Genomic DNA, 25,023 nt, shown 5'->3' on the forward strand with positions numbered 1-25,023 from the left:
TAGCAGCTGTATTCCAATTACCTAAGTTCAAAACCTTCATGTGATTTCACATAATGAATGGGAAACTTTTATTTGGATAATCTTTTAATCTTTGAAATTGCACCTTTTTTATTCTATATTGTTTTATTTTTATTTTTGTTTGTTATTTTTATTTTTAGAAAAAAATACAGTTCTATGTATTTGGTGAACTTCAAATTTGAACTTGAAAATTTCTGTTATCTATTATTGAGCATGTGAATCTTCAAGCTTCAGTTGTTTTTCGGTTACAGGATTCGCTACGGACATTTTTGCTACGAAAACTTGATACTCTGACTAAGGATGATAAATGCCAAATCACAATGATCTCCATGTGGGCTGTAGAGCTTTACTTAGACAAGGTTTCCCTTTCTGTGTGCTTTTTTATTTAATCGTGCTGCAGCTTATGTTTTCTCCGTATTGCTAAACTTCCCTTTCCTTAAAATTACTCAATTTTCTGAAATGGATTCTTCTAAAAGCTAAACACCTGTTAATTTTATTGAAAAGAACACCTTTTCTTATATAGAAGGCCCACAGTACCACAGGGCAACATATTAACTTAGCTTATTGAGTAAGTTTTTGGATCACTTATGACAGTATACTTATTTCAGTATGGTATCTTTGTAGATAAACCGGTTGCTTTTGGAAGATGATGCAGGAAAGCCTGGTAACGGTGTATCAGAAATGAACAAATCTGAGTATCAGTTAATTGTACCAGAATTTCGAGCCTTTCTTAGTGACTGTAAGGATGTTTTAGATGAGGCAACAACAATGGACTTATTGGAGAGGTATGCTAATGGTATATGATATGGTTCTTACTGGTATATATGGAATTTCTACTGAAACCTATACATAATATTTCAAAGTTTCTGATTATTTGTCCATGGAAGTAGATCTTTGGATTCTTGGTTTTCCTTATCTAATCTTTGAAAAAATTTACTCTGTTCAATATTAGTTACAAGAAATATTGATTTGAAATGCTTATATATTTATGTAAAATGATTTTATGGAGATGGAATTTGTATTTTGTACTGTCATATCTACCTCCTTGTGGCATGGTAGAAAAGAATATTTTATTTAGCATCTTTTTGCAATCCTTCTTTTTCTAGTACAACTACAAACTGTGACTTCCAATCCCTATCCACAATGAATGATATTTTTTTTGCAATTTTTATGTTTGATGCTGTATATTTTGACAAATTAAATAGGCTAGGCAGAGGCATAAACAAACAAAAAAAATTCTGAATTGTTCAGGCACGGTAGAATTGATGAGTTGGTCTACTTTGCTGGGCTGAAGGAGCACTATGAAATTGTCATTCACTATTATATTCAGGTATAGTTCTTCTTTGTGTATAACATATCTGTATTTTTATCCTGAGACCAGTAAATTTGCAAAGTAACTATGGCACTACACAAACATTGGTCTAGCATGCAGAGTTATTTAACTGTAATCTTTCTTGAAATATAGTTTCTTGAGCTTTAATATAGTTTGCAACTTTGCATGAAGCTCGTTGCTTTCTTGATATTTGAATATTTGGAATTGGAATATTGCCCACTTATTTAACTTGAGCCTACTGTCTGTTAAAGTCACCATGTTTAACAATAACTAGAGAAGTTGATCCAATACTATCTATTTGCTGAGTGGTTTTTAGCAAGGTGAAACGAAGAAAGCATTAGAGGTGCTCCAGAAACCTAATGTTCCTATAGATCTTCAGGTACTCATTTCTGCTTTGTTGTTGTTATTTTAAAGATTTATTTAATTTACTAGGATCCAACCCCACCTAGTGGGAAAAAGCTTGGTTGTTGTTGTCGTCCTAGTATTTAATTTACTAGGATCTTATGGTTTATGCACTATTTATACACTTGAAAACTATACTTTCTTTGCAGTATAAATTTGCCCCTGATCTGATCATGCTTGATGCTTATGAGACTGTTGAATCATGGATGGCTACAAATAAGCTGAACCCAATGAAGCTAATACCAGCAATGATGCGCTATGCAAGTGAACCACATGCCAAGTATGAAAAATTGCTCTTTTATTTTCTGTTTAGCATATTGATGTTTGTTTAGAAGTGGAATGCTAATTTGCATGGTGGTAACTGTGGTCATGATTGCTCCATCATAAACTTGCAATTGTGTTTTCTTGAGAGTAATATTGGTATATCTGTGATACATACAGTTGGTGTAAGCTTCTGTATCATATATTTTTTACCATATGTAATTATTACTAGTCCAGATGTGTAATATTGCTACACAATGATGGCAACTTATGTTTAGATATGTTGTGACTCCATCTGGTTATTACCAAATCACACGACTACATATCACCTATATTTTTGAATTTGACTGAACATTTTATTTTTTGCCCCTGACTTCTATTTTCATTGATATCAATTGTGAAAATTTGCAGGAAGTCTTAATGTTATGGTTCTATATGTTCCGATTTTGCTATGGATCTTGGATAATTTTTATGCATTTTCATGCTGTTTTCCCTCTCCCTTCCCCTCTCTCTCTCTAGTTATCTATCCAAGTAAATGAAGCCTTAATCTTATGGTTTTTATATGTACAGATTATGCTAATAGGTAAAGTTCAAGGACATTGTGTATTTCCTCGTGGTCTTTTTGAGCATTTGACACAAATATTGATGCTAGATGTAGCAAGTTGCTTAGATGTGAACATTTTTTCATTAACTTGATATCATGTATGCTTGTTGCAGGAATGAGACTCATGAGGTCATCAAGTACTTAGAATTCTGTGTTCACAATTTGCATAATGAGGATCACGGGGTTCATAATTTGCTACTTTCATTGTATGCCAAGCAGGTTGGATATATTAGCCCCTGATTTACTTAGCTACTTAGTTTATTTTGGAAAAGTATTGACACCCACCTATTTAGTGATAAATTGCCTTCTATACTTTTACATAGCAATAAGCCCCCGTTAGCTTATACCATAGTTATGAATTTTAATAAAAATAACTTCTTGACTCAACTTGTTAATGTGGCAATTGGTTCATAGAATTTTGTTCTTTTTTTTCCCTCTAAACTGTATTAAATGATCAATTATTATGTTATCAATTGGTCATTTTAACATGCTATCCAACTAGGATAACAAGAAATGTCAGCAATCTTCGAACACGATTGTGAGATTTCTCATGCAATCTTCCAAAACAGGAGGGACACTACAATTTTCTTTGACTATATGTGATTTGGCTACAGGCTTATGATAAATCTTATTTGTTCTCATCCTTTTTTAATTACTAAACCATTAATGATGGTGGATCATGCTGGCAAATGCATTTGCCTTCTCATATCTTGATAATGGATTTGGTAATTTGTATTTATTCCTCTCATAGTTTTGCATTATTTTTCTGTCATAATCTCCACTTTATAATGTCTGTTCTAATCTCTAACTAGATACATAATATAATATTTTCATCTTCCATGTAAATATCCTTTAGTTCCAACATAGTGACAGGCAGACGAAATGAGGTTCTAGTGAAATCTTAGGACATAAAGAGGAAAGTAGGTAAGAAGCTTGAATTTCAAGAAAGGACATGGGTACAAAGATCACAATAATTTGTTTATTGTTGTTTCATATGTTTCTTCTATTATTGCTTTGCTTATTTTTAATTTTTAAAATTTCTTCTCTAGAATTGCATGATATTATAAATGATTACTAATATGATGTAAAGGATTGCAGTCAGTTGAACTATCTGATCTTTTCAGCTTATAGAAGTACTAAGTGTTTTCTTTTTCTGATGTTATTCTTTTATTGCCATGTGATTTGTTCTTACATTTAATTATTATGTCATACATGATTAACTTGCCATATTTTATAAGAATGCATGTGGAAATGAACATCAAGTAGGTTTTTATTAAGTCATTTATTTGCCTGTTGTCCATCTTTGGATTAAAAACCTTGCTATCTATTTCATCAGACAAAGCACTTAAAATTATTGATTTATGAAAGCTTCATTATCAAAGAAACTAAGAGTTTTTTATGAATCATGCTTTTTTATTTTTTAATAACCTCTTATTATATTTTAATGGGTCTGACAATATCTTTGAATAATATTGTATAGGATGATGAGAGTGCATTGGTACGATTCTTTCAATTCAAGTTTGGCAAAGGACGAACAAACGGTCCAGAGTTTTTCTATGATCCCAAATATGCTCTCCGGCTATGTCTAAAGGAAAAGAAAATCCGTGCATGTATTCATATTTATAGTATGATGTCCATGCATGAAGAAGCTGTGGCCCTTGCATTGCAGGTAAAAGAAAAATTGATTAAACATTTTAGAGTCCTTTCATGCTTCATTATTGTATCTGTTCTGATCTAGGTGTAAAATTTCTGTTTTTAATATATTGATTATTGTATCAACATGGAATGGTACTTTTTGGTGCTGACTTGGTCTGACCATGTTGATATCTTCATTGATTTTTCTCCTTGGCATGCCTCCTTCTCCTCCCTATGCTGCTCCTTTCACCTCTGTTTTTCATAGTTTACTCTGATAGAGGGTGTGGAGAAGAGGAGGAGACACACCTAAGTCCCGCATGTATATTCAATTCAGTTTACATTTAGCATCCCCAAGTCCCACATGCATCTCCACATCTCTAGTATATTATTCAGAATTAATGCTTATTGAACCCTCATCAATCAAACTAGTGTTATGAAGATATAGCATACACTATGGAAATCTAGGATATGACTAGTATAGATTGTACACAATTGTAGATTCTTGTTATAAACTAAAACCTCTTTCAGTAGTCTTACTACTTCCACATGGTATTTTATCAAAGTAACACAACCAACTGGACTTATTAGGCTAGTCACCTGCTAATGTCTGTAATAAGAACTCTCCAAGTATCCATCAGCGTGCTTGCTGGTAGAAACACTTCTGTAAGTTGCTATTTACGTTGCTGAAGATTTTATCTTAATGAACCTATTTAGGTTATATTTGAATGGTCAAAATTTTGAGTTATAAGGCCACAGAGATATTATTTGGTTAATATAAATATTTTATTTGCTTTGATCAGGTAGACACAGAGCTTGCGATGGCAGAAGCTGATAAAGTTGAAGACGATGAAGATTTGAGGAAGAAGCTATGGCTTATGGTTGCAAAACATGTAATTGAGCAAGAGAAAGGAGTTAAAAGGGAGAATATAAGAAAAGCTATAGCATTTCTCAAGGAAACTGATGGACTTCTGAAAATTGAGGATATTCTCCCATTCTTTCCAGACTTTGCCCTTATCGATGACTTCAAAGTAATTTTCTCTGATCTAATGCTATCTTGACTATGAATAGCACATTAGGTTAGCAGTAGTTTACATCCAATTTTTCATTAGTCTTTAGATGTGTTTGGATGAGATGATCCTGAACTTACAGATATGTTTTAAAAAATGAAAGAATTTTTAATGGCGTTTCTAGTTTTGTAGATTGTTCAAGTTTCTTGCCTGTATTGAGTTTATTGACAACATCAATACATAAAGTTTAACAATGATTTACAAGATCTTGTTTGGGTGTACTTTGAGTGTGTAGATTTTAGGTAAACATTATGCATAAGGCCTGACCTGAATTATAGACAAATTGACTCAGATCTGATGGTGTATCCCCTCTTAATCTCTTTGTAGTGTATCCTTGTTATGCAGTAGTATATTATTTTTTAGACCATCTAATTTTCAGTAGGAGATCCCAAACAACTTTGTAATTTACTAAAATGTTGTATACCACCTGTTAGGTGTTACATGAGATCAAGGTGACTTTTGGTTTAATTTTGAGCCAAAACTAAAAGAATTGAATAATTTGAAGAAAAAACCATGGATACAAGAATCAACTACAATGTTTTGGTAGATCTCCAGATTCTTGAACAATCGATAGATCTATAAATGATTTGTGACCCCCAAGTAAGAGATTATGCCCCTAAAAAATCTTCTATTTTGCTTAACATAACAGGGATTAAGTAAAGAAAGGACAAAACAAGGCACAACCTATGATGATTGATGAAAAAAAGGAGCACCTTTATGATAACTACCCATAGAATGTTTTATCATATGAATTTCTTCCTTGATATTTTGATCTTCTTTGACATTCCATCATGTGTTTTATGCCCCACTTTCTGTCCTTGTTATAATCTTTTCCTCTCAACTTATTTATTCTATTCATTTTGGGTCAATCTGCAAACTCATGATTTCCCTCAATGATGTAATAGGAAGCAATCTGTTCTTCATTGGAAGATTACAACAAGCAAATCGAACAATTGAAACAAGAAATGAATGATGCTACTCATGGAGCTGACAACATACGGAGTGATATTAGTGCCCTTGCCCAAAGATATGCTGTAATTGATCGTGATGAAGAATGTGGGGTATTGCTCTGACTTACATTTGTATACTTTTCAAGAAATTAAAAGTCTTTGGTCATCTTATGATAATGGAGATTATAACTGTTATGTTTGTTGACTTGATGTTAATATCTCAGTCGGCATTTTCTAAATTGAATAGCTTGTGAAGTTGTGTCCTGTGAAGTGTCTATAGTTAGCTCCTAGATTTGCAGAATCAGATTGCATTAGCAATGATGTAATGGAATATGGATGTGTAACTTCACTTGCATTGTTTATTTAGTATAGATTAAAATGTTTAAACATGAAGTTAATCACCTTTCTTCATATTGTTATGCTAATCTTCTCTTTTGATTGATAGGTTTGTAAAAGGAAAATATTAACGGCTGGAGGGGCACCTCTTCTAGCTAGGGGTTATACATCAACTGGACCTATGGCCCCCTTCTTTATTTTCCCGTGTGGTCATTCCTTTCATGCAAATTGTCTGATTGCTCATGTGACTCGCTGCACAAGTCGCACCCGAGTAAGTAAAAATTAGGTGTTTTTTTGCATTTAATCTCGATGTTTCGGTGATTATCTTTCATCTGTGAGAGAATACTCTGCTATTAACTCCTAGAGCTTGTAAAGCTACCTGCTATATATTTTGAGTTTCTTGTTGGAGTGACTATACAACCATGATTGTTTCTCTGCTAAACCTTGTGGTGGCTAAGTTTGTTGGGGTGAACCTGCTCCCACAATTGCAAGTTACCCCACGGTTATTGTAAGCCCTTCACATGTTCATTTTGTGCTGGCTTAGGCTGAATACATACTGGACCTTCAGAAGAAGCTCAGCTTACTCGCAGATAAGGCCACAAATGAATCAAACGGCACTGCAGAAGATGAATCCATCACTAGCATGACACCTCTTGAAAAGGTTAGTAATGGTCAAAGCCTGACTTCTTGCTTTCGTAACAATTGAACTGACCTGAACTTGGTTTCTTCTAACAGCTTCGATCACAACTTGATGATGCTATAGCTAGTGAGTGTCCCTTCTGTGGTGACCTGATGATCAGAGAGATCTCATTGCCTTTTGTTCTGCACGAAGATGCAGAGGAAATAGCTTCTTGGGAGATCAAGCCTCATGTGACAAGTCAGAAAATTCTACCTATGACCATATGATGCCTGGTTCTTTGCTCATTCAAAATTGTACGTAGTCTATGTTTCCTCCTGACATGAATGCGAAGCAGCTATTGACGTGGATTACATAGATTTACTGTATCTACCTGCAATCTACTGTATAAAGCCGAGCAATCTTTGATACTCGACAGTTGTTTTTTTTTGTTATTTATTATGTATTTCTGATCGAAGTGATTATTTTGCCTTTTACAATTTTGTTAAACTTTTGTATCTAGTTCTTGATGAACAACTGGAAATAAAGATTTTATTTTATTTTTCTTGAACATAGAAAAACAATACTGGATTTGAATTCTTTCCTCAGTTATTGAGCAACAAAATTTTTGTCCAACAGTTGATTGCTGTTAGTTCTGGAGCACAACAACAAACCAGGTATCCGGCAGAATGCAGATGTCTTTTTTTTTTTTTTTTTTTTGAACGCAGCTCAAAACAAGTTAAAGTGTAATTCTATTTTCCTGAGATTTTCCATTATAATTTATTGCAAGTCTCATGATAAAGTTTCCGAAAGTATACTGCCAATTTATTCCTGTCTACCAATAATGACTCTCTTTAAGTTTCGTAATAGGTTCTGACAGTATCAAGGCATGCTAAATTCATGTGTGATTAACATACCAAGGCCTGATTGTCATACTCATTTTTTCAGCCAGTAGAATAAAATTTAGTCTTTGCTTCTAATGATATATTGCTGCGTACAGCTCCAGAATTCAAATGACTTCACTGGATCAGAATCATCAAAGTAGGAAAAGTATGGTTAAGAGTGAGTTTTCTGCAAGAAGATACCTTCAACAGTAAACAATAGATAAATCTAATAACTTAAGCAGCAGCTTAAGCATGATTTTAGAATCAAGGCAAACATGTTAACAAGAATAGTAGATTGATTGAGGAAGAAGAAACTATATATACTCCGGAAAGGTTGTTAATGTTGGCCTCCCTTGCCACGGTGATCAAGAATGATTCCATATCGAAATAGGATTGGTATGGGAATTATATTTCTAAACTGCATTAGCAAATTTAACTTTCAGGAATAAGATTTTGCAATCTGTTTTTCATTTATCTCACTTATTTTCCTTTAGTAAAACCTAAAGTTAAAGTGAAACTTCAGAACCCAAATTAAATCTTACAGAGTCTAATTTTAGACAGATATTTTGCCTTTATGGAAATACTTATAATGTGTGACAGGGATTTTCATTTTCTTATTTACATTGCATTTTAGGGAGTAAAAGTGTTGAAGGCATTTTACTACTTAAAACACTTTTTTATAAAAAAAAAAACAAGAAAAAGAAACAGGAAACTAAAACTTAGGCCCCCAGAGGATCAACTGCAGGACCATCTCCGCCCTCCTTGACTCCCTCACTTCCGCCGCCTCCGTCTTCGTCTCACTTCCTCCTCCTTTCCCGGCGATCGACTTCCGCTCCTCCCCCGAGGCTTCCATTTGCCGGGCAGTGCTCCTCCGCTGCACCAGCAACGTGCGGAAGTCGATCCTCCACCTGCACTCGCCGGCGTCGCACATGCTCGCCGTCCGTCTTCGCCGCCTCCGTTTGGCTTCGACGGGCGCTCCAATTTGTAACCGGAGAAAACGAGGAGGAAGACCAGAACACCAATCTTCTCCTCGCCAGCATGGTGATAACATATTTAAATCCAATTTCCAGCATTGTTTACAATTCTCTTCACTTCTTTTTTTAAGCTTCCCGTCGCTTGCACCATATATCTAGTGGGCTTGTGACGACCGGCGAGAAACAATTGGATTTTATAACGAGGCGTTGTCATATTCATTAATCACATGACCGCAGCAGCAGCAGCACCAGCACCGTCCGTTGGTTCTTCTCTTCGTTGGCATGGTTAAGGTGAAATTTGATTAGAAAAACAGCGGTGGATCTTGTAGCGTTGCTGGTAAGGAATACGTGTCTATCCGTCGTCTAATTTGTGCTTTCTTCAATCCGAACGACTCAAAGTAATTAAATGCGACCGGCCGTGCTGTGTTTGGACGCTTCTTCCTCTTGCCGAGCAAGAGTTTGTTTGTCGAGGGAGGATCCGACCCGACACGAATCGGATTTGATTAGTCGATCCGAATTGATGAATTCTTTTTGAATTAGGGCTGACCTATCTGACTTGAACGGGCCTGATCGTGAAATTTAGTTACTAACAACAGCAACAGCAGCAGCAGCATTCGTCGTCATCCGCCTTCCGTCTCAATCTCGATCCGAGAAAGCAACGCCTCGCCGCCATGGACTCCCCTCGGACTCCCCCCAAGGCCCGGCTGCCTGTCATAGAGCCCAGCTCCCCTCGCTTCTTCCTCTCGGCCGCCGCCGCCGCCAGCCCCGGTTCCCACCGCCGGATCGCCATCGCCGTCGATCTGAGCGACGAGAGCGCTTACGCTGTCGAGTGGGCCGTCCAGAACTACCTCCGCCCGGGCGACGCCGTCATCCTCCTCCACGTCCGCTCTACCAGCGTCCTCTACGGCGCCGACTGGGGCGCCATCGACCTCTCGGTCGAGTCCGAGGACGCCGAGTCGGAGGTGTCGCCCCAGCGGCTGGAAGAGGACTTCGACGCCTTCATGGCTACCAAGGCGCAGGACCTGGCTCAGCCGCTCGTCGAGGCGCAGATCCCTTTCAAGATCCACATCGTCAAGGACCACGACATGAAGGAGCGACTCTGCCTCGAGGTCGAAAGGCTTGGTCTGAGCGCGGTCATAATGGGGAGCCGAGGCTTCGGGGCATCCAGGAGGAACAATAAGTCTCGGCTTGGGAGCGTAAGCGACTACTGTGTGCATCACTGTGTTTGTCCTGTTGTTGTGGTTCGATACCCCGACGATGCTGCTGGTGTCGAGTCCGGGGGCATGGGATCGTCTTTCCCTCTTGCCAATGGCTCCAAAGTTCCTGTGGGGAAGGAGACCGACCTCGATGCGGTGGCTGAGGAGGAGCAAGAGTTTCATGATGCCGCTGAAGAGCACAAAGGTGAGATCTTTCGACAATTCAATGAAATTTATCTTTGGGTAAATATCTAGGACAATATTTTTATTCGTTGTTTCATATCGAAGTTAGATGCTGCAGAATCGACTGTTGGGATATTCAAACATGTGTCTGATCTTTTTTTTAATATATATATATATTGTTGTTGTTGTTGTTGTTATTTCCAATATATCCATATGAAACTTTATTCAGATTCACTGTGTTATGCCCGGTAAATCTGATGAGAACCATATGTGGATTATCAACTATGGGAAATAACAACAGGAGTATGTTGTGATGAGGAAACGTAGATCCAAATCCTTTAAATTGTTACAAAAAGTTTAGTAGGTGGTGCATGTTGAAGCAAGAGGTTGATCTGGTAATTCAATTTTGGTATTATGATATGTAGCATACACTAGAAGAAGTAAAGTGCTTCTTTCAGTGTTTCATAATTGCCTTATTGTTATGCATATGAAGAATCGTATGTATCAGTAGAAACGATGTGCCTTAATTTAATCCCCATAGACAGTTAAAAACACTACTTTTGGATTCCTCCACTTACAGTAAACTAAAGTGATTTGATGGATAGAACAACCAAGTTTGCATTTGGGGCATATCAAAGGTTCTAAAGCCCTTAATGAAGCTTGGATTTAGTTATGAAGCCCAATGCCCCCATTATTAACACTAAGCCAAGTGAAGTAGTTTCCATATATCTGGCAGGCAATAATTTGGTTGATATTTTTAAATGCAAGTTATATTGAAGAGGGCATTTGATATTTCTGCAAGTTTGTTCAAGTACTAATTGCTTGATTAGTTGATTAGCATATCTTTCTTGCTGTATCCTTGTAGTAAATTATTTAGCAAAAAATAAATAGTGTTCTAATTAATTGTTGTTACCCTTTTCTTCTGATGTGATTTGCTTCTCAACTATGGTGCAGATGCATGATAAACATGGCACAGGCATCATTTTCTACAGTGAGGATTGAGGTTTTAACCAAGCGATGTCTTTATGCAAGAATTTTAGATATTTTTACTGCTGCTAATATGAGCAATCAAAAGACGACAAATTTATGAATTTTGCATTTATAGTGCAGCTTCATTTAGTTTTTTCTTGTGTCATTCTTCTTTACTTGTTTATCCTCTCTTCATTATGGCGATGCTGAATAAATTGATTACTTTTCTTTTTGGAGACAAAGCATACTCGTAAGTTTGTCTCACTGGAAAGGGAACTACCATTAATTCATTATCCAATGTTTTCTGTGATAACTGAGGCTTGTGTAAAATCTGGTAGGATATGCGTAGTATGAACAATAATTTAGATTCTTTAAGTTGTCTTATGGGAAAAAGATAGTGTTTGGAAATAAATAACTTGTGAATGAGCCAACACTCAGAAGCCTTTAGGTAGTTACCAATTAGGAATTGCACCCCCAAAGGTAAGTTCTTAGCTTGCTTTCACTGCCTCAAGTACAGTACTTCTACATTCAGGTCTTAATCTGTCATCAAAACCTAATGCAGTTAAACTCAAATATTAGTCTCTTTTGATTAGCTTAGGACCACTAAACTACATGTTTTATTTGGCGTCTATCATCAAAAGATCATGCATCTTTCAACTACAACTTCAAGAAATATGTAGATAATATTTGCTATTGAATTACCACAAATTTTGTCACTTATCTATTGGTACATGATCCTAATCTAATGTTTAATAAACTGTTTTTCTTTTTCTTTTTTCAGATGACCGTTGACATGAACAAAGGTGATGGTAAATTTACTACGTTTGTTTGGCAGGGGAGACGCTTGTGTAAAGTCTGATAATATGTTGTTTCTTGCTGTTTGTTTACTGGTCAACTCTAGAAAATAGGCAACTTTTGAGTGTGGATCTTTTGTGATTACCAGACATTTGTGCTGCTTATTTTGCAAATAATTTTCTTCGTTTAGGCATGCTCAGTGAAGAGAGCCAACAAGTCCCGTCTCTTTTTCTAGATCATGTAAATAAGCATAGGAGAGACAACTTGTTTAATCATATAAGAATATATATCCTAAGTTTTTAAAATTAAATATTAGAAACAATTTGTTTCTATCGATAAGGAACAATGAGATTTGTAACTTTGCTTAAACTCACCATTGCATCATACAATTGGCATAAACTCTGTATCAATCTCTCTTTTATGAATCTGATACAACATCATAAATGTGAAATTTCATCTCCTTCAGTTTCTATCTAAACGCTCCTAAGTTAGGGGTACCCCAGAAATCACTAGGGACCTCATGGTTAGCCACTGCAAATTTAGTGCTCGAAATTGGAACAAGGCAGAGCCCCTTGCTTCTGAGATCGTCATCTTCTCCTTCACCATCCTCTGATTCATTCATGCTCTGCACAAATTATCAAAACTCCATTTCAATTACAAAACAGATAGAGCAAAATAGAAAGAGGTTAAACCTTAATTATTACTCGCTGCATTTTGTGCACATTCTTCAGATACGGAGAGCTTGAAACCTAATTCACATGCATGTGCAAATCAGAAAAAAAAAAAAAACCTCAATGTAGGAGAAATAGGATACTGGTAGAGAGGCAACATACGCGAACTTGATTGTGAAGGAACTTGATGTACTCGATCGCTTCGTGGAGAACTGATGCAGTATCTGTCTGTAAAACCAAGAGCAATATTATCAATGAAACTAATTGAGAGAGTAAAAAATCAAGATGAACATAGATATATATCTTCACCTTCCCAAAAGGAGAAACCAGTTGTTGAAGTGCAGTAATTCTGTCTCCTAGCTTCTCCTTCCTCACCTAAAGATCAAAATACTAACTACATCTTATCGATTTATCATCGACCCAAAATGCTTAAGCTCAAGTTGTCCAACCTTGAATGTTGCTAGCGAGGACGATGTGCCTAATCTTGGCTTCTTACTGCTGCCTTTCTTCTCCGAGTTCGAAGAAGAAGCCACTCCTGAGTTACCCTGCATTGTTGATTATAATCAAATGCCACTGTAAAGAGAGAATTAATTAATTAATTGGTAATTAATCAAATATTTACCATGCTATTAACAATTGGCTGATCACTAGGATGGAGATTTGAGCGTGCCACTTGCTGCTTGAGTAGCTGCGATTGATTCAACTCCTGCACCTGCTGATAATTAACTGGATAATTATGTGGATGATGGATAAACTGCGTCATTAATCGGCTGTCATTCTTCTGCAACATCGGTCGATCACAGGATGAAGAAACGATCAGTGGGATGGTATTGTTGTTATTGATCATGGTGGAGCTGGAGTCGTCATGGAACAAGAAGCTGGATCGAGCCATGTCCTCTTGGTCTTGGAGCAGGGCATGGAAGCTGCTGTCGTCTCCTCTTCCACTGAGATCAGCAAAGAATTCAATCGATTGATCAATAAGTTTACGAGATTTGCTGTATAAAAACACCACGATCGAGTAAATTATAGATGTGGAGTCAATTACAAGAAAGGTTGGTTCCATTGGATGGAATTAGAAGGCGAGAGGAGGCCAAAATCCAACGCTTGCACTTCTTGAGCACTGCTGTTGCTGCTACTACTGTTAACGTGCATGTCCTGGAAGGTTATCGCGATGCTGGAGATCGATCCCGGCGACTCGTCGCAGGAGCTGGAGCTGGCGTCGAACACGGCGGCGGCGGGCAGCTGGTTGTAGCTCCCCGTGACGGCGGCAGAGGTGGTGCTGCGCCAGCTCCGGGAGGTTGATTGGAATTGATTGGCCATGGATTGATGAGGATCTCTCTGGTTCGATTCCAGTTTTATAAAGATTTTTCTGGTTGTTTTTATTTTGTGTATATTTTTAGGGAAGATGTGTATGTTGTGTAGTATTTCATTGCACAAAAATAAGAAGGTATTCCAAATTAAGAGAAACATTATATTAACATATTTTTTTTTAAAAAAAAAGTTAAATGGGTGCATCTCCTATGATTTTATCTTAAAAATATTTATGAATTTAAGATTGCTATACCAAGTAGTTTCTACCTCATGTGAAAGTTACCGATAACTTATACATGTAGAAGCTAACAGATATATGTTATACGTCGTAGAGGTTATATGTTAATTTTTACACGCTTGATCATGATTAGATTGTTCATTTGAAATGTAATGAGTATTACGAAGTCTACATATTTATTTTTCTCATTGAAATATTATTTTAATAGTATCATCCATAGTAAAATCAAAATGATAAAGTCACTTGTTGTAGATACTAACAACTAGTTTTTATACATTGTAGAAGTTATAAGAATGATTATGATCAATTAATGTTCATTTAAAATGTAATGAATGTAGTAGAATCTTCATTATTTGTTTTACTCGTTAAAATAATATTTTAACTAAAACATCAATTGAATAAATAAAATCAAATTATACAAAGTAACTATTATAGAAGCTAACAACCAATTTTTATAACTTAAAAATTAGTTGCTAACTTCTATATATAGTTAAATGATCAGCTAATATAAGAATATTTTAGACGATTCATATTAAATGAGTGATTTTAATTAGAAATGGAATTATCATTTTAACTTCTATATATAGTTAAATGATCAATTAATGTTCATTTAAAATGTAATGAGTGTCATAGAATCTTTATTGTTTGTTTTACTCGTTAAAATAATATTTTAACTAAAATATCACTTGGATAAACAAAATCAAATTATACAAATAACTATTATAGAAACTAACAACTAACTTTTTATAACTTAGAAATTAGTTGTTAATTTTTATATAATTAAATAATCAGATAATGTAAGAATATTTTAGACATTCATGTTAAATGAGATACTCATTTGATTTTAATTAGAAATGGAACATCATAAAAATTTTGTAAATGATGATCACCTTTTTTTAATTCTGGCCCTATTTTATAATTGGACTTTTTCCATTTTTTATTAACTCGGTTTAAATATATATATTTTTTAGTGTTTTAATATACAAATTGGATTGACTTTTTTTTAATGTCCAAAAAAATAAATGTCTATTTGGAAAATTTATTTTATTATTTTTAAATTTCGATCAGTTGAATAACTTGGGGAAATGTTTAAAATAAATATATATTTATCTTATTAATTCCATTTTCTAGGTCAACCGGCTAACCAATTCAATGGTTAATCTTCATTCTAGTTTTTAAATAAAACGAACTAATCAAATAGCTCAAAATTATAATTTTGTTTTTTTAACAGTAATTGTCATATTAATTGTGCTGGCGTAATGTTACCGACGCCTCTTAGTTTTTCGTCGAGCCACTCGAGTGGGCGGCGGGCGGTGCCACCGACCGCGCTGACGTTACCGGTGGCGACACGGCGGCCGTACGTCAACTGCGGGCCCCGCCGCAGCGCACGCGTGCCGGCGAATCCGGGCGGCCTCTCGCGTCAAAAGGCCGAAAGCGACGCTCTCCCACTAATTCGAATAATATTAATAATAATGTGATTTTTAAAAAACAAAAACAAAAACAAAAATGCGAATGGGCACCATTGGACGTATACCTATAGAAGCTTTTGACCACTGGCGATTCGTGTCCCTCCTTCACGTCAACGTTGTTGGTCGACCGTGTAGGGCCCAACTCGATCTAGCGCCTTAGTTGGGAGAGAGAGAGAGGATGGATCACGGCTGTGAATCTTTTTGTTAGATTTGTTTTGGAAACTTGGTGGAGTACTGCGCTGTGAAGATGACGAAGTTGGGTGGAATTTGACATTCTCTAGTATTAAAACGTTTTGACTTGTTACGGAGGAGAAAATATAAAGCAGCCGATCGAGGGGTCAATTTTATTTATTTGACATCCCTTTCGTTTTTGTGGCCAAAGGGGACAGACAATACGGTGCATTATGGGAAGCTCTATTATGCACAAACAATGACATAAGACGATAAAAGGATAAAAAAAAAATAGTACATATTCAATTAAGAGAAGTTAGATAATCAACCTCTGTGTAATTGATGTTACGCGTTTGACAATATTTATGGGAGCGTGCGAATTCCATTTCTCCTTTTCTCAAATAATGCCACCCGAAGTCAGAAAACATTAAAATTAAAATAAAAAGATGCTTAATAATTTTGCAATAATGCAGTGAGGTATAAGGGTGAAATCTGTCATCCAACGATTGTCTCATATTATTGGAAAAGAATAAATCAGAAAATTATAAATGATCCCACGATCAGAATATGATCACATAACTTAACTTTGCGGGGATTCGACTCTCTTACATAATTTGACAATTCTATCCCATAGTTATCATCTCAGCTATGCCTTAGGGCTGTAGTGAGATATCACTAGATGTCTGATTTCTCCCATGTAAGAAATTGTTGTGGTAAGACAAATATCCCTATAATTTATCCCAGACAGTATATGAGGCCCAAACAAATATCCCTTTCAGGGAATGTGAGGTAACCTGAAGGGGTGAAGGCTTCACCTTTTTTGCTCCAGGATATGCAGTGTTTCGATAAATATGTAGCCACACAAGTTTGACGATGAAGCTAATGGAATCACGTAATCAAAGTGGAGTTGACCCAACACATGATGCATGCACCTCCGGAGAATGTGGCCATGTCCGGTGAAATGAGAGTTTTTTTTAAAAAAATGAATCAATTATCGAGATGAGACCCTCTGTATCAAATAATGATGTGTCATCGTGTCCCCTCGTCGATCGGATGAGTGGATTAAATCATATCTCAAGGATATAATGTACATCACGAGAATGTCATGACCGTCCAATCGACGAGAGGACACAGGGACGCCATTTTTGAGACAGAGTGTTGGATAAAATAATATGTTGCCGGAAATTTTGGGAATTTAGTTGAATTTAAAATTACACAGAATTTAAATTCAGCTTACAATAGAAATGACCTGAGCGGATAATCTCATGCTGCCAGCAGGGGTTAATTTCTGTCAAGTGATGAAGGTAGTCTGCACAATGTTGATAGAACCGGTTGATCGACCGAGCAGCACGAGCGGACGCAGCATATCAGAAAAGCCGACTGGGCAGAAAGACTGATCGAGCGAGCAAACAGGCTTGGTGAGAGGCAGGCCGGGCGATTTGGTGTCGGGCGGACAGACAGACAGGTCGGGCGAAGCAGACCGGTCGAGTGAGAGGCAGACTGGGTGGACAGATATGTCTGGCGAAAGGCATACCGGGCGAGTAGGCAGGTCGGGCGAACAGACTGGCCGACCTGGTGAGCAGACAAGTCAGGCGAACAGACTGACCGACCGGGTGAGCAAATAGGTCAGGCGAACAGACTGGCCAACCGGGAGAACAAATAGGTCGAGCGAACAGACTGGCCGACCGGGCGAGCAGACAGGTCAGGCGAACAGATTGATCGATCGGACGAGCAGACAAGTCGGGGGAATGAAGAGACCGACCGGAAAAAACTAACAGAGGCTTGCGACTAACGCAGTTTTCTTGAAACAGATTCACTCCACCTCCGACAGTGCTTCGAGGTTAACTCGGGTCATCTATTTCCCAGTATACAACGATTGACCGTGATTCCACCAAGCACTAGTGGTCACGACGAACTGAGAGGCACCCGAATGCTAACACGAGCACTCTGCTGAGCAGGAATTGCACAACAGCCAATGAGGGAATGAAGGTAGAGAGAAGCTTCTCTTGTTGTCTTTTCTGCCTGTGATCGCAGTCTCCTTATATAGGAGTTCAGATCAGCGGTAGCGTTAATGGTTGATTAATGACTATTACTTGCCAAGCAGTGAAACGCCCACCGTTTCACTAATTATCGCTCGACCGTTTTGATTCTACATTAATCTCGACTTTAATGTATCAGTTACACAACAACAAAAAGGTTTACGTGGCAAAATATTGATTATTCTCCTTGGGCAAATTTTGCCCCTACCAATCCGGCATTTGACGCGCGCAGGTCGTGTCCGCACACGAGTCAACATAGTTCAGTGTAATCCGGGCTCTGAATTTGCACCCCCTGCGCACCAACGCGTGAGAGAATCTCTCCCTATACATTTGTTCACATCTTCAATGCATGTGAATCAATATAAACCAACCATCAACATCAAGATCATTTCTCGTGATGAGCTTGCAACTAACTCTCACAGATCGTGTCCGCACACGAGTCGACATGGTTCAGTACAATCCGAACCCCGTGAGAGAGAGTCTCTCCCTATACATTTGTTCACATCCTCAATGCATGTAAATCAATATAAATCAACCATCATGACATCAAACTCCTAATGTTAGAATAAAATCTCATTCACAATGACCTCTTCTCCATTCACTTGTATTCAACAGGATCTCATCTCCTCTGTAAAACGTCAATCAAATAAAATAAAGTCACCACATCATAAGCCTGTTAAACACAGGTTTATTTATTTATCATTCAGCTGGGAGGTGAAGCCAAAGAGCAGTTGATAGAAAATATCCAACAAAACTAGAGAGAATCTATCAAATGTACATTATGTTCCATAACTGATGCAAAAACATAACATTCTGTCATTCCCCTATATGTAATCAGGTCCCTGGAAATGCTCGAGATCCGGATGAGTGCCACCACCAGGTCGACGTGGTTGTCTGCATCAGGCAGTGGCTAGTCAAACACTCATTATATAACAAATAATAACAATAATAATAATCAAAATGGCTCAACGGTAAGACAAAGGGTAATTAAACGTAAAGATCTTCCACAACGTACTAGTCTGGGATTGTTATATTTAATAGAGAATAAAGCTACTGAAACAGAACTACCAACCTTAGCAATAATAAAGGCTACAAAGAGCATAGCTACATTACCCCTTTAGTTGAGTGATTTATACGGTAACTAATGGTTAGATCATATATTTTCTTGAAGAAAGTCTCCCATGACATGCAGCCAACATAAAGCAATATTAATATAAAACTTGTACGTTCTTCTAAACTACTTCTGGTCTTCTGGACCTCGTCTAGTTGTCCAGATGGAGCCACCATGCCCACCACTTACATGGGCCTCGATAAAGCAGCCTCACCAATTATCACAATAATCGAGCGCAGTTCTACTACTGGAGCTCAAGACAAATTCTCTTTTACTATGAAAAAAATATAGGTAAATAGCTCCACAAGGCCGACGTCTTCAGTTGGATTATACTCCATGATGGAGTAAATTACAATTCTTCCTGGACCGCTGTTTGATGATTAACAAATGTGTCCTGGTGCAATAATGGAAATGGGAACTCAGACCATCTCCTCCTAACCTGTTTTCGGAGCAGGACATTCCTCCATTCTCTCACACATTATTCCAAGAGTTATTGGACTTTTTAATGGTTCAGGTTGATTCAGAATGGTAATTGATTGGTGGCCATCCCTCATACAAAATAATTGGTAGGAACACAATGAGAGAATCTTTGGCAATCAAGCTTCTGACAAACAATATCCTACCTTTTTCTGAATTTCTGTGTGAATCAAGATTGAGGAAAGGAAGTTTTCGAATCATTGACTTGGGTCCATTGTTGAATCCTACTTAGCAGAAGAAATATAAGAGAAGAGGTACTTATGGCAGAACGGGCTGATCCGGTCTTTCACAATAAAGTGATAAATGGAACTGCTATGAAACGACTTATTAGCAGGTTAATCGATCATTTCGGAATGACATATACATCACAACTGCATTATGGGACTTCTGAAATGTTTTCCTTCTCATAATCTTACAATAAATGCCAATTCTACAGTTGTTTTCCTGAAATCTTGTGCATGCGTGTGTAAATTTATGGAGAGCTCAAGGAAAAAAATTTAAAATGCAGGTCATTCATGGTTAATGCACATTTATGCTACTAACTTCCGTTTCCCAAATAATTTGATACCTGATAAAACGAGCAGGCTCAAACCCAGGGACACCTGGAGGGCCGTAAGGGTCATAACGAGCACCCGGTGGTACACCCCTGTTCAAAGACAAATGCTTTCAAATCGTCCAATCTAACGATTATTATGCAGCAAAGTTAGATAACCAACAGCAAGAAATTAATTATTCAAGGACTTACGGAAGGCCACCAATGAAGCCAGGTCGTTCATCAGAACCAAAAAACCTTGGATCATTTGGTCCTGTCACATTCAGGAATATTAAGAACAGTAAAGGACATTTGGAAATACTATTAAGATGATACCAACGTACCTACAAGCATACCACCACCTATGCCAGATCCTCTGTTGATTAAGTATACACCAAATTAGTAAATGATTCCTGCCAATAAAATGTGACTGATATACATAGGCAATGAACTAAAGATGGGGATATACCTATGCGGAAAAAATCCAGCACCAGGACTAGGATAAATATCACTTATTCCGCTAGCAGGAATAGGGGGGTAAACAAGACTGCAGAACATGCAAAAACATTACCAACCAGGAAATTCACGTGTAACTAAAACTTTGATGCACATGCAGAAAAAAGATAGAGAGAGAGAAAAGAATACAAATTTAATAGATAAAAGATGAGAAATATTTCTAACCACGCCATGATAATAAGATCATTATCTACTATTTAAACACATGGAGATGAACAGCTGTGCCAGATATCTTTTTGAAACGAAGTGGAAGTCCTATAGCATATAAGGAATAGGAGTTCAAAGATGGACATACAAAACCAAAATCTGATATCTTTTTCCAAATATTAAGTTTACAAATCCTTGAAAAAAAAAAAGGAAAGAAAGGTGAAGTGACGAGTTTTGATCCTTCCCTGAAACCGCCCAAATCAAACCAAATATGACAAGTAAAAAATGACCCATAGTTACTTAGCCAAAGTATATTTTTCAAAAAAAAAAAAAAAATACAATGAGACTTACAGCAAAACTAGAAGCTTCAAAATAACCAGATTGTAATTCCAAAAGAAATCATGTGCTTAAGGTAATAAGAATAGGAATAGCATCACTAGGAAATAAACAATAGACTACAGTAATTGAGAACTTCATAATTGTTAAATAACTAGGAAATATTGATCTTCATGTGTGCGTGTGTTGTGGGGAGGACTCACCCTGGATCATAAGGTTCCTGCTGACCAGCTATTATCAAAGAAGGTTCACTGGTGGTATCGCGCCTACGTTTATCAGCACTGCAGATAGAAAATAGATTGTCTGAATCAAGGAGTCTTTACATTGAGTAGATGCAGAACCAGAATGATAAGCAATGCATATTGAAATCTAAAGATAAAACCTAAAGTGTTGGAGTTATTAGGTATAGCATGTTGAGGGTTAGTCGCATAATGATATTTTAGTTCTAAGATTTCTACTTTAAGCTCCATATATTCATATAATTATTGCTCTAGAAGTGAGGCAGCATAATATTCTTTTATCCCCAAATTCTACATACAATTATATATATCCCTGTTTCGAGGGTGGGTTTGCAAGAGTGATTTCCTTAGGGTGAGGCAGTGACCCACCTCCCCTCATCCAATCCTCTCACAACCTGTCCAACTCCACTTGACACCCAGCTCTGATGTCTACTGAACAAAAATTCCTCCCACACAACAGTCCCCATATCAACTCTAGTTAACACCTTCCTGCAAGCATTTCACCGCATGAGATTTACTTAAGTTCCCTATCTGCATGCGATGATGCACATTCCAGCACCCTTTTCCCAGAGGCCATTGCACCATCACCATTGACCATGCACAACAAGAATCAACTGCATGCATCACCAATGCCTCCTAATATTGCCGTCAATGCTTCCATTTCCTCCCCTATGCATGGTTTCTCCTGATAAGGTGCTCATCTCCTCTTTGATTTTCCTATTTTATGTGTTGAAGGTTTGGCAACTTTTTGTTTGGCAGCCCCTCTAATTTAAGAGAGAGCGCGCATTAGATATTTAAGTTATTTTTCTAGATTGATAGGAATTTTATAATTCTAAGTTGTAGTCAATTTATTTCCTAGGTTGTCAACACCTTTTAAATAAGTGGTTATGCTTTACCCGTTTATTTAATTTTATGTTCCAATTTCATTGGGTTGGATCCTTTCAAAAAGACTCTAACTTCCCCTTGTAATTTTCCTTTAAATCAATAATATTTACAAGAACTCTAGCTTCGCCTTATATGTTTTCTTTGAATCAATAACATTTTCAATCAATGCCCAGTGCTGCATGTTTGTCTCTTTCCACCACATGATGTTGCATCATGAAGTTAGCTGCTTTACAAAGGAAATCCAACTAAAATGCTGAAAAGAGTTTTGGTTAAGACGAACCTTCAGAAAATTTAGCCACTGATCGATAAAATCAGAGCAATTTCAGCAAAACTATATGGCAGTGAATGAGCCTGCCCAACAAATTTCAATGAACAAATGATGAAAGGTTGCAATATTCTCTTTCAGGTCCGAAGTAACTAACTCGAAGGTAGGATCTTTTCAATTTGATGGATGCTGATGGTCAGGGGTTGGTAAACTGTTTGTTGAGATATTTTATAAGTTAATCAGTACAAAGCTTTGGCAGTAGTACTAGTAATTGGCATTCTATATTAGCATAGTATCAGTCAATCCACTAAAACGATTACCACATTATTCTGTTTGATTAGTTTTGTAGTTGTCATGCATATATTTAACTTAATTATTTTTGTCACTATATTTTCCTATCACTTTTGGAAAATATCTTAACCTAACTTCATTTAGTGTCTTACGACAACAAGTGTACTGATTGACATAACTCTGTCTGATTACTTTAAGATTGTTTATTCATGTAGGATTGATGATCGAGTATGTGCTTTTTTGTTGTCTATTAATATAATTTCCGAAAGCAAGCATAAAATTTTTGTAACTCATGTCCACATTGTTTGTCGATCTACTCTCACTAAACTACACATTTATAAAGAAATATATCAGACCTTTAAACATAGAATATGGAATTTAAGATGATACAGTAATGGGCATATGTTCCCTAAGGTGGTCTTCAAGAGAATAAGGAAGATGAAGAAGGTTGAGTTTTATTCTTGCTAAACTCTACAAATCATAGTTCAAATGTGTTTAGTCTTTTGGGATGCTAACATGACTCATACTTTACATCATGGAGTCTATATTTACTTTTAAAAGCTCAGAAATTATCTTTTTTCCTCTTTGCCCATGCAGCACAGTACAGTAGATTGACATATTTTTAATACAAGGTACACTTAAAATAAGAGGAAAGTCATCTAGGGCTTCCATACTTCAATTGGTAGAATATTCAGTGTGCCACGGTCTTGAGAAACAACTCAAGTTACTTTCCGTATGGCAAACAAAGATAAGCAGAAAGCATTCAAAGAGCAGGTGTATGATCAACTAATACTAGAAGGCAACACCTCAAGAAACAGTAAGTTGTAAAATCTGACAACAGCATACCTAAGCGCTGATGAAGAACTCTCAAACTTGGGTTCTAACTTGGCCAGAAGTCCAGCTCCCAGATTATCAACAAGACCCTTCAGATTCTTATACATCTTCGAATAATTGCTACTCTGGTCTGCCACATCTGACACGTATTCCTTTATGCTAAAGAAGAGGGCAAACGCAAAATTTCAATATTTAAGAAAAAACTAAGATTTCTGTAAGAAGAGAAACATACTCGATCTGGAGATTCAAAGGCTCCTTCTTCTGTTCATTAAGATCCAATACATCAACGGCGAGTTCGTCCCCTATAGGCAAGCACTTTACCGACACGATCTTCTTGGAACCGTTGACAGTTTTCGTGTATACAAAGGCATAGGCATCCTCAGGTTCATTCCACCCATCGATTCCAACCTCTTCTCCATCTAATTCCAAAAGAAAAATATGAATCAAGACCAACGATTTTATCAAATTCCGCTAAGAAATGCCGAGACGAAATGCCAAAGCAATACGCACCAGTAGGAGGGTTTTCCGAGAGGGCCCTCGCACCAGTAGCGACGAGAGAGAATCCGGCGGCTAGGAAGGAAGCGTGGACGGCGAAGACTACCTTGTCGTGATCGTTCCGGAAGGAAGGGCGAGAGGCCCTGATTACCGCCATCACCGAGCTATCTGAAGCCATTACCGGGATGAAGCTTTTCGACGTACAGAGCGTGCAGACGACTGAAGGCGGCGCCGAGCAAAAGGAGCCGCGACGGGTTCTGAGGGAGGTGGGAAGACGATGGACCGAGGGCTTCGGAGTTTGGATAGGAGCCTTGGAGGGCAAGAAAGACAGTATAAAAGGCACACCGCGAGACTTCCAACTCCAAGCGGTGAGAAAAGATTCGTCGTGGATAAATTATGGGAAAATTTACATGCAATCCCCATTAGTAAACATAAATTTGTATGCACTCCTCATTAAAAAAAGTCTTTCTTTTCACTTCCTAATTTAATATACTTATCTAATTACCCCTGATATTTTAAGTATAAAAAATCTAAAAATGAGTATAAATCTTCTTAAATTACAATTAAACTAGAATCTAATATATTTTTTATTAAATTGAGTACGATTCTTTTTCCACCTCAATTGGATGAAAAATATACTAGATTTTCTTTAAATGGTACTCAATTAGATGTAAAATATACTAAATTTTCTTTAAATGATACTGAATTGGATAAAAAATATACTAAATTTTTTTTCAAATGGTACTGAATTTAGAAAGAATTATATTAAATAG

At 37.0% G+C, this 25,023-nt stretch overlaps 4 protein-coding genes across 5 annotated transcripts in view; 2 read left to right on the plus strand and 2 right to left on the minus strand.

Annotated features, from left to right (window-relative positions):
* LOC122055262 (vacuolar sorting protein 18-like) overlaps window positions 1-7,789 on the plus strand; it is an 11,857-nt gene extending 4,068 nt beyond the window's left edge. The window contains exons 2-13 of the mRNA XM_042616629.1: window positions 208-377; window positions 643-803; window positions 1,270-1,348; window positions 1,668-1,730; window positions 1,903-2,033; window positions 2,732-2,837; window positions 4,099-4,287; window positions 5,054-5,281; window positions 6,226-6,381; window positions 6,716-6,877; window positions 7,151-7,267; window positions 7,342-7,789. Of these exons, the coding sequence (XP_042472563.1) occupies window positions 208-377; window positions 643-803; window positions 1,270-1,348; window positions 1,668-1,730; window positions 1,903-2,033; window positions 2,732-2,837; window positions 4,099-4,287; window positions 5,054-5,281; window positions 6,226-6,381; window positions 6,716-6,877; window positions 7,151-7,267; window positions 7,342-7,512 (1,733 nt within the window). The 3' untranslated portion in view covers window positions 7,513-7,789. The remainder of the gene's footprint in view (window positions 1-207; window positions 378-642; window positions 804-1,269; window positions 1,349-1,667; window positions 1,731-1,902; window positions 2,034-2,731; window positions 2,838-4,098; window positions 4,288-5,053; window positions 5,282-6,225; window positions 6,382-6,715; window positions 6,878-7,150; window positions 7,268-7,341) is intronic.
* A 1,822-nt stretch (window positions 7,790-9,611) lies between these two features.
* On the plus strand, window positions 9,612-12,439 carry LOC121967862 (universal stress protein PHOS32-like). Of its 2 annotated transcripts, XM_042518353.1 has the most exons (3): window positions 9,613-10,481; window positions 11,414-11,462; window positions 12,210-12,439. In XM_042518353.1, exons 1-2 carry the CDS (start codon window positions 9,752-9,754, stop codon window positions 11,419-11,421), a joined length of 738 nt encoding a protein of 245 aa, XP_042374287.1. In that variant the 5' UTR covers window positions 9,613-9,751; the 3' UTR covers window positions 11,422-11,462; window positions 12,210-12,439. The 2 variants fall into 2 exon arrangements, with proteins under 2 accessions (XP_042374286.1, XP_042374287.1); XM_042518352.1 differs by lacking the exon at window positions 11,414-11,462 and having other exon boundaries at window positions 9,612-10,481.
* Window positions 12,440-12,553: 114 nt separating this feature from the next.
* Window positions 12,554-14,246, minus strand: LOC121967860 (transcription factor bHLH112-like). Its single transcript, XM_042518351.1, has 7 exons — window positions 13,940-14,246; window positions 13,517-13,838; window positions 13,344-13,439; window positions 13,204-13,269; window positions 13,057-13,122; window positions 12,928-12,972; window positions 12,554-12,848 (listed from the first exon to the last, which is right to left on the minus strand). The coding sequence occupies exons 1-7, from the start codon at window positions 14,212-14,214 to the stop codon at window positions 12,693-12,695; spliced, it is 1,026 nt and encodes a 341-aa protein (XP_042374285.1). The 5' UTR covers window positions 14,215-14,246; the 3' UTR covers window positions 12,554-12,692.
* Window positions 14,247-18,787: 4,541 nt separating this feature from the next.
* LOC121967863 (probable proteasome inhibitor) lies at window positions 18,788-24,608 on the minus strand. Its single transcript, XM_042518354.1, has 9 exons — window positions 24,266-24,608; window positions 23,988-24,174; window positions 23,768-23,914; window positions 21,445-21,522; window positions 20,712-20,789; window positions 20,587-20,618; window positions 20,456-20,516; window positions 20,279-20,356; window positions 18,788-19,016 (listed from the first exon to the last, which is right to left on the minus strand). The coding sequence occupies exons 1-9, from the start codon at window positions 24,426-24,428 to the stop codon at window positions 18,947-18,949; spliced, it is 894 nt and encodes a 297-aa protein (XP_042374288.1). The 5' UTR covers window positions 24,429-24,608; the 3' UTR covers window positions 18,788-18,946.
* Window positions 24,609-25,023: the final 415 nt, after the last annotated feature.

This window comes from Zingiber officinale, chromosome 3B, assembly GCF_018446385.1.
Source record: "Zingiber officinale cultivar Zhangliang chromosome 3B, Zo_v1.1, whole genome shotgun sequence".
In the NCBI taxonomy this organism is placed as follows: Eukaryota; Viridiplantae; Streptophyta; class Magnoliopsida; order Zingiberales; family Zingiberaceae; genus Zingiber; species Zingiber officinale.